The sequence below is a fragment of the Rhincodon typus genome, chromosome 4, assembly GCF_021869965.1.
Source record: "Rhincodon typus isolate 14 chromosome 4, sRhiTyp1.1, whole genome shotgun sequence".
Taxonomy (NCBI): Eukaryota; Metazoa; Chordata; class Chondrichthyes; order Orectolobiformes; family Rhincodontidae; genus Rhincodon; species Rhincodon typus.
Window position 1 is genome coordinate 77,801,899 of NC_063335.1, and position 9,165 is coordinate 77,811,063.

General features: G+C 37.5%; 1 protein-coding gene across 1 annotated transcript in view; it reads left to right on the top strand.

The window, feature by feature from the left end:
• The window catches only part of si:dkey-181m9.8 (E3 ubiquitin-protein ligase RNF31), a 57,489-nt gene extending 49,440 nt beyond the window's left edge, over window positions 1–8,049 (top strand). The window contains exons 21-22 of the mRNA XM_048596140.1: window positions 1,429–1,597; window positions 6,223–8,049. Coding sequence (XP_048452097.1) covers window positions 1,429–1,597; window positions 6,223–6,285 — 232 coding nt within the window. The 3' untranslated portion in view covers window positions 6,286–8,049. The remainder of the gene's footprint in view (window positions 1–1,428; window positions 1,598–6,222) is intronic.
• Window positions 8,050–9,165: the final 1,116 nt, after the last annotated feature.

Below are 9,165 nucleotides of genomic sequence, written 5' to 3' on the forward strand. Positions count from 1 at the left end.
ACCTTCATTATTCTTTGAAGTTTGCATCACATGTCAATAGGGTGGTTAAGAAGACATTTAGCATGCTCACACCTTTGAGTATACGAGTGAGATGTCATGTTGAGGTTGTACCGGATGTTGGTGAGGCCTGTTCTGGAGTATTGTGTACAGTTCTGATTGCTCAGTTATAGGAAAGATATTATTAAGCTGGAGAGGGTTCAGAAAATGGTCCAGGATGTTGCCAGGAATGGAAGGTTTGCGAGAGGCTGGATAGACTGGGACTTTTTTTCACTGGAGCATAGAAGATTAGGGGGTGACCTTATAGAGATGTATAAAATTATGTGGGTTATAGAGAAGTTGAATGGCAGATGTCTTTGCCCTAAGGTGGGGGCTTTCAAGACTTGGGAGCATATTTTTCAAGGTGAGAGGAGAAAGATTTAAAAAGGACATGAGGGGCAACTTATTTACACAGAGAGTTGTTCATGTCTGGAATGAACTTCCAGAGGAAGTGGTGGATGCAAGTACAATTACAACATTCAAAAGACATTTGGATAAGTACGTGAATAAGAAATGTTTGGAGGGATACGGGCTGAGCACGGGCAGTTTAGTTTAGTTTGGGACCATGGTCAACATGGACTGGTTGGACCGAAGGGTCTGTTTCCATGCTGTATGACTATGACTCTATCTGCTGCTAACATCCTCATACATGTCTGTTACCCCTAGATATTGTAGCGTTTGTCTGACAACTGTCTCACATTTGATCTTCAGTGAACTTGAAGTTACCAATTTAGTGTCCACGTCCTTGTTCAAACCTATTCCCATTCATCTATCACACATGTTCGCTGATACGTATTAACTCCCGGTCAAGCAATATTTCAATCCTTGCTTTCAAAGCCTTCCATGATCTCTCCTCTGCCTATCTAATCTTTTCCAGCCTATCAATCCAATCAGTAAACAAATGGTGTGATATCTTTCATTCATTATATCCTTTTATTCCGAAATACTTTGTTGTCATTAGTTTATCTAGTCTCTTGTTCCCAATTAATTTAAAAAAACCTAAACCTTTGTCTCAAGTATTTATTTGGTTTCTTCCTGAATAACTTCTGTTATGCTGAGTAACAACCTTTTACCTTGTATAGCATGGATGTTTTATATTGCTGCTGTTGCCCATAGTCAGTGTTACATCATATCAAGTTTTCAAATTCAAAGGATTCTTGCAAACATTTAGCATTTACAATTAATTATTAAAATAACAGATTTTACCCTCTTTAGCTGATATCTAACTGGCATATAACTGACCAAGTTTTTCATTGCCGTTCACATGGGATATTTTTATTTTAACAAAGTATTGTATTCAAATTTAAGTTTAAAACTGCACTTTAAGTGGGGGAATTAAAAGTAAATAAAAGTCCAAAACTTTTTGACACTACTCTCTCATCTTTATTTCAGAATCCATTTTATACAGGCTTTGGTGGAACTCATTAATAAAAATTCTTTGGACCCAGTTGTACTATACAGCAAGGAGGAAATGTTAATCGAACTACAACGCTGGGGTGTAGCTATCCCTAACCAACATGTGACTGAACAAGAAGAATACTTTACACAAAGACTAAGAGTTGTAAGTTCTCAAAGAATAAAATTAACTTATGGGTACAATGGAATGCATTTGGCTATCAAAATGTTATTTAGTAATTTATTTCATTGCTAAAATTGAACTGGACAATTCTGTACCAGTGATGGATATCAAAGTTATGTACATGGCTGCATCTCTCAATGTTCCTGCTCATCTGTATTTTTTGCTGGTTCACTTTTGTGTTTACGTTTTTGTTACAACCAGTTGAGGAGTGGGAAGGGACCCCTTTTCAGAATCAGTCACAGCAAATATTTTTATTATCTTTTCAGAATGCAGCTATCACTCTTCAATGAAAACATGGTTTGCTAGCGAATGAAATAGCCAAGTATGATAGTTTTCTTGATTGAAAGAGTGAAGAATTTTATTATTCACTAGTCAATTCCAGAAAAAAAAATGAAAACACCACATCAAACACAAGTGATATGTTGAAAGGGGAGAGTGCCTGATAGAGACAGCAAAAATAATGGTCACACAGTTAAACACTCCTTAGCATCCTTGAAGTTTCTTTTTGATTTGATGTCATGCACCTTGTACTTTAATGTATTTTATGTCTTCAGTCAGAGTGGAATCTATAGATATTTTAAGTTTTCGGTAAATGGTTGTTTCCCCAATTTGCTTTCTTACTGAGTGTTGTTTCCTGAGATAATGAGAGATATAGGCAAGGAGAGAGAAAATTCAGGTGTTGGTTTCACAAGTTCATTTTTCCTTCTCTCTGCTCTGCGTTGAAGTGACTGTTGAAGTGTAGTTCAGTGTGTATTCTAACTCCATTGTCTTGATGGGTTAAGTGAGAAGTTAGAGTCAAATAGTATGACAATTGTCATCCCTCTCCACCATAAAGAACAACACTAACCATATATCTCCATTTTGTTTACAGTGAATGATTATTACACAGTCATTATGAAATGCCAATACAAAAGCTGCAACAACACACATCTTCTGCATTCAATCTCTTCATACTTACCAGGGTTCACAGGCTGGCTTTTTGACTAACCAACGCAGTTGTTCCCTAGACTGTGACATCTTCCCAAGTTTTAAATTCTCACTATCCATTTATTGGTTTTAGGGATTTTTACCAGTTTGATCTCTAGGAGATCAGTGATAATCTGAGATTAGCCTCCTGTAGGATGCCTGGACTTGCTCCTCACTTTATTTAACTTTACACCAACCTGATTGAACTAGTTGAGGTTTGAAACTTGGTTCTGTACCTCTGATCTCCTACTGGTTAATTCTGTGTTTAACGCACTGGCACACACCTGGTGGCTTCTACCAGCAGTATCTGCTGTGGTTCCCCTTTCCCGTTTTTCTTTGAGAATGTGTTTTCCTCGAACCTGTTCTTCTTTCCTCGGAACATTACCACCATCAAATGGATATTCAGCTTCTACTATACTTCCCTGCAGCTCTACCCACTAAGTGAGGCTTCCCCTTCCCTTTGTCTTGACCTGAGAAGTACATTGGTCATTCTTTAATTTTAGCATAAAGGTATCTGTTAAACAAATCTCTGTCCTTTCATTTTATTTTGTCATCTTCCCTGGCCCTTTCTTGCTTTATTTTATGCCTGTTGGCTAACCCTCAGCCGTGTTTAATTCAACAGACCCTCCCTGAGGCACTCCAAACCTCATGGGTTTTACTGTCCCCTGTGCAAACCTCTTTCACTACCTGCCCTTTCTGCCAGTCGCTCCCAGATTTCTAAAGCCTTTCCGGTCTCTCTCAGTTGGCCTTTTCTGTTTAGAGGGTGTATTTTGCTACCTGCTATCTATTCCTGGCATTGGCAAGCTCAGGTCAGCCCCTCCTCTTTACACATATTACCTGTGACAAGTTCACTCTCTAATAAACTCCAACCAGTGGCAACTCTATACTCTTTGTCATGAACCCTTTTATCAGCATATTGGAATTTAATTTTTCATTTCAGATGGAAAACCATTTATTTTCCCCACTAGCGGGATCCTGGGATATCGAGAATGCTGATTTCTCTCTTTTGCGGTTTGAACCAGTCACTGTTCCTTTTGAGCACAGAATCCTGCCCACTGTCCTGGTTGCTCATTCTGCCACCTTTAATGATGCTGTTTTTGCAGCCTGCATTTCTGTGGAATACCAAAACCAACAACTGTCCATGGTGTGTGCTGGTATCTTGTTGTGGGAGCACTTGATGTGATTTTTAATGTCTCCTGTCCTGATATCTCCTTTTGACAGTTGAGGACTATTCTGTTTTTTTTCTGCCTGACTTCCTTCTCGTCTTCATGTTGCCATGGTAATTACCTCAGGCTTATCTTTCTCTAGTTTGTGACATCCACCAGGTCACAGTTTTAATTACTTTGTGTTTGTGTGTTAAGTCAAATTTGTTAGATGGTTGTCAGTCTGGGTACTGTTACCCTCTGTTCCTCTATATGCATCTGGATGCAAAACAGTGTCGAGGTTTTGAATTTCTTGAGAATTGCCTCTCAAACATTTGGGTAGGTGTCCTCAGTTTTAAATGCCCTTACCCACTGGTCAAAAGTGAGCTGCTTAAGCCATTTATCTTTTGATCTTATGAATACTCCAGACCTTAAGTTGGAGTTGGGTGTGGTTTTCTTCCCCAGAGTTGCCTTCAGCCTCCTTATCAACTCTATTGTTTCAATTTAAACTCACTTTCATTTTCCATTTTCTAGAATTCCCTTTCTTGGAAATCCCTATTTTTCTTGCCTCTCTGCTTCACTGCCCTTTGTATTATATCTCTAGGTATTGTTACTCCAGTTTTGCAATTTTTGTTTTTCTGTTTTTTTTTGGGCAGAACTCAACCTCTGTGACTAATTACCCCTTTTAATTCTTCCAGTGTAGTTGCAGGTTTTCATAAGTTAGTTGGTTCTGCAGTACAAAAGCATTAGTATCAAACTTGGGTGTCTTACTTCTTTCAGCCTTAGGGGACTTGAACAAAACGCTTTATGCAGTGTCTTTAAACATGTTTTTATCAATTAATTCTCTTCATCACCAACCACCACTCTAAGAAATGCAGCTTGTCATCTTTAGGCCCACAGCATATTATTGATAAAGTGCAGAAAGAGCTTAATTTAGCATCCAACTGTCCAATATCTGAATTGGAAATACTTGATGCATGAAACAGCTAATGATCCACTTCCCAATATCAACTTCTCTGCCTCTGATAAGCACAGAATTTGGAAGAGACCTTTTCAACATCTTTTTAATTGTCAGAGAAAAATGTTTGGAAAATTGGCCCAGCTACTTACTAATTTCAATGATTTAAGAACCTCGGATTCTGTTATGGCCAGGATGCAGACAAAAGTCTGACAGTTTACTAGAAGGCTTGCTAATGCTGGATGCTTGTGTAAAGGCCACTAACAGGACATTCTCCCAGAGGCATGGTGAAGTTCCATGGTGATCAGAGTATGTTAGATAAAGGGTGGATGGCATCACCTACCACGTTTCCTGCCCAGTGCACTTCCTTGTACATTCACTGTATAAAATGCTGGCAAAATTAATTGAAGCAGATTTTATGGTCTTATTCTCGACTTGTGAAAGTTGAAAACATTTGTATTGAAATCAGTCTTCAATTAAGGATGGCTGCTGGATAACACCAGAATTTGTGGGCAATCTTGTCGACTTTGTATGGAAAGTACTTCCTCGGAGTATGTTTATTCTGCTGCCCTCTACTGGTTGCTAAAGTTGCACTCATTGACATTGATATTTGTGTTCCCAGACTTCCTGATCTGAGAAACTCCAGTGCCAGGCTGGCTCATTATCAACAGTTAGCAAGTTTTCAGAGGGATATTATCTCATCTGCCTGTTGAGATGTTAATACACACCTCTGGAGCAGGAGGAACCTGAACCTGTGTCTCCTGGCTCAGACGTAGGGACATTACCAGTGCACCATAACAGCTTTTGGTAACACGTTTTCAGATCCAAAGTTTCTTAACAAGCAGCAAGTGTTTGAATTAACCCTCAATACAAAATAGATTGAATCTTTGAGGATCGCTCTCATTTAAGTGCCTTGCTTTGTTAAGTGCTTGATTTGATGACCTTCCTCTCTCAAAGGGGTTGTACTGTAGCAGTGAACAGCAGTATTGAGATATTCTTAGAAAAGTGAAATTGATATATCGCATCTGATGCACAATCTGACCCTACCAGCTGATTCACAACAGCTGTATATATAGGCCTTTGACCATTTTTAATTTTAAACCATAGTCAGTTAGGAGAGGGTGAACAAGTATTCTTATTTAATTCTATTCTTGTATTTCAGATTTAAATTTACTAATTTAAATAATTATCCAGTACCACTAAATCCATTGTATCACTGATTTGTAATGTTTTAGAAAAGCTAAACTGCAAAACTTAACACCAAATAAAAAATGAAATAAACCATACTAGCTAGACACCATTTTGTGAATTCATTGAATTTGTTTGCAGTTTAAGAGCTTAAGTGAATCTTTCATCATGGAGTTATGTGTTTAAATGGAGCCTGGATGTGATTTCCAGAAAAAATATTTTAGTCCTTGGGTATCAGAGGAGAGTACTCAGTGGTAAATCTTTCAGTCGAGTTTTTATTGTATCGACTAGGAATTGGTGCATATAATTTCACAATGTGAAAATGACATGTTATCTGTTTTTGTTTTAAACAGAAAATATTGAATGAACTAAAGCTGGACAGGCGACAAAATGTTTCTGATAAGAACACAGGATGATTTGCTTCCATTGGTCAGATGTCTAATGAATAGCAGTTGTATCCAAGTAAACACAAGTCTTTAAACATGGAAGTATAGAACATTTACAGCATGGGAGAAGGCTATTTGGCCAATTATTGAGCTAGCAGCCTACTGTGAAAATGCTTCATAAGATCGCTGATCATGATTGCAATACTTTTGTTCTAAATATTACTTGTTCTTTGTTTAATCACTAGTTGATTTCATGCTGCATTGCTCAGAATCAAAAGCTCGTTTGAAACATGGAAAGATTTGTGGCACAGAAGGAAGCTGTTGGCACATAGTGACCTTGGCAACTGAAAAAGATTCTCAGTGCCTGGTCAATAGTCCTATAGGTTCCAGCACCTCGACTGCATTTTCTGAGTTTTGTTTTTTTAAATGTGATAAGTATTTCTGCCTCTAGCATCCATGCAGGTGGTGAATTCCACTCTCCCCACTCTCTAGGTGAAAAGAAAGTCCAAATGCTTTTTCTTAGGAAAGAGAATTGAGTCGTCAGTTTGGGTCAGTATCACTTTGAGGCTGTTTGCATGAGAGGAAAGATTGGAATTTGGCATGCAGCTGAGCTTGAGTATGTGCGGCAATGACCTACACACCCAGCTACAGGCACACAGCTTGGGCTGCAGTGTGCGAATGTATTACAGCATCAGTCCAGTGATTGGCTCCTGGGATGCCTTTCCTAGAAAAATATATCTCTCCATCTGAAAGAAAGAAGCTCAAAATGTGACAGAACTCAAAGCAGCCTTCAACATTTTTAAGGAATAGTGGGGAAATTCAAAATATGTAAACTGTGAAAAATATTAATGTTATGTAATGTTAAGATATAATTTTAAAAGAACAAAGCAGCTGTTTTGGCTGCATTACAAAAATAGCTATGAGAATAATTTTCCCAATAAGGACAGAAATTAATGCCAATTGCAAAATTTCACAAAGCATGTGCTTCTATTGGAGAGGACACTACAACTCTGTGGATTCTTCACCCGAGAGTCATCTAATGCAGACCTCAGCAATAATTCAGTTTCTGCTCCTTTTTTCCTATGAGTTTAGCATATAGACCAATCAAGATTGTATTCTTTATTTATAAACCTTGCAGGTGGCATGTGACCACACACTATATGGGAAATGTTCAGACCTGTTGCTCAAATGATTTTGCAAGTTATCCCTATTTCTGTGACTTAAATGATTTCTCATTCTGATTAGCTACAGATTATATATTTTTGGTATAAAAACAAAACACGGTGGTCGCTGGAGACCTGACATAAAAACGCAAAATGCTGGGTTCCGAAGAAGAGTCCTATTTGAGTCAAAGCATTAACTCTGTTTTTCTCTCTACAGATGCTGTCAGATCTGCTGAGTTTCTTCAGCACTTTCTGGTTATATTTTTGTATGTTGGAATCATTTGTGTTGTACTGTAGGAGGTTAAGTTTTGTGATTGATTGTAACGTCAGTGCTAAAAGTAAAACTTTAAATATTTTTATTCCTGTTAATTACTACAGTGTAGAGCCATCCTCAGTACACAATGTTGATGATATCAGCCTCCAAATTGTAATGATTCTATTTTTTATTTTTAAATTGTATGGATGTGGCTGGTAATTAGACTCTTTAAAGATCAAGGTCTGTTAAACTGTCTAGTGCAAGCTGTCGTGATCAAAGTTTATATGTAGCCCATGACACTAAAAAGAAAGGATGTGCTTGCTGTATTACCAATCCAGGCCAATAAACAAAGAGGTGAAAGGACCTATAATGATTGAGCCCTAGTACAGAACATTTTAATAGTAATTGTGATGTGATTGATTTCATTAGCGAAACACTCATCTCATTTATATGGATCACATAAATGAATGTCTCCCACACTAACCTAAAGTGAAACTGAACAAAAGCCCTTGTGTTTAGTTATTTGTTTATAAATTTCAGGAACTCATCTTCTGTTGGGTTTACTAACAAAAGGCTCAGTGTTAAAATGGAATTTTGACTCATTTATTGTACAGTATTTCACCCTTTTAAATGGTCAGAGTCAAAATGTTTGAGAATTGAGCAGTAGTAAACAAAACCTGCAGTTATAAGAAAGGGATTGTCACACCTGGATAAAAGCAGACAAAATTTCCTACCACACCATTCCCAGCCCACAATATTTTTGTAAATTAAACATTATAGAGGTGATGATGTATGTTGATGTCACTGTACTGATAATCTACTGTGTAACCAGCAACATCTACATCCCATTAATATTCTCTTTTAAAGATTACAAGTTTACACATTCAGGCAAACAATGAACAACTCTAGTGCAACAATATTATAATTTTCAATGTTTTATGAAAAGTTGTATATTAATTTTACACTATTATCCACATTTACATTCTCATCCTTTACATGAGTTTCAGTTAAAACCCCAATTGTATGTTGTTCTGTGCATAATGCAGATAATCTACATTGGCTCCTAATTCAGTAACATCTCATACAAAAATTTCTCATCTTTGTGGTCAAATCTTTTGAAAGCCTTGAGTCTCTGTAATCTACTCCAGTCCTACAACCCATCAAGGAGTCTGCATTCCAACAATTCCTGGTTTTTGTGCATGCCCAATTTGCTTCATTCAATATCAGTTGCACCTTCAGGCCTACGCTTTGGAATTCCCACCCTAAACCCTTTTACTTTAAGACTTTCTGAAAAAAAAAGGTTCTTTGACCAGCTTTCCGTCAGCCATCCTTCTAGATCTTTACGTTTCAATGTCAAACTTTGTCAGGTAACATTTCTGTGAAACACAAGATGCTTGAACACAGTAGAGGTGTTTTATATATGCAAATACTTCTGCAAATCTGGGATAGTTGGTTGATATAACTCAAAGGAACTTCGGGTGTTCCCTCCAT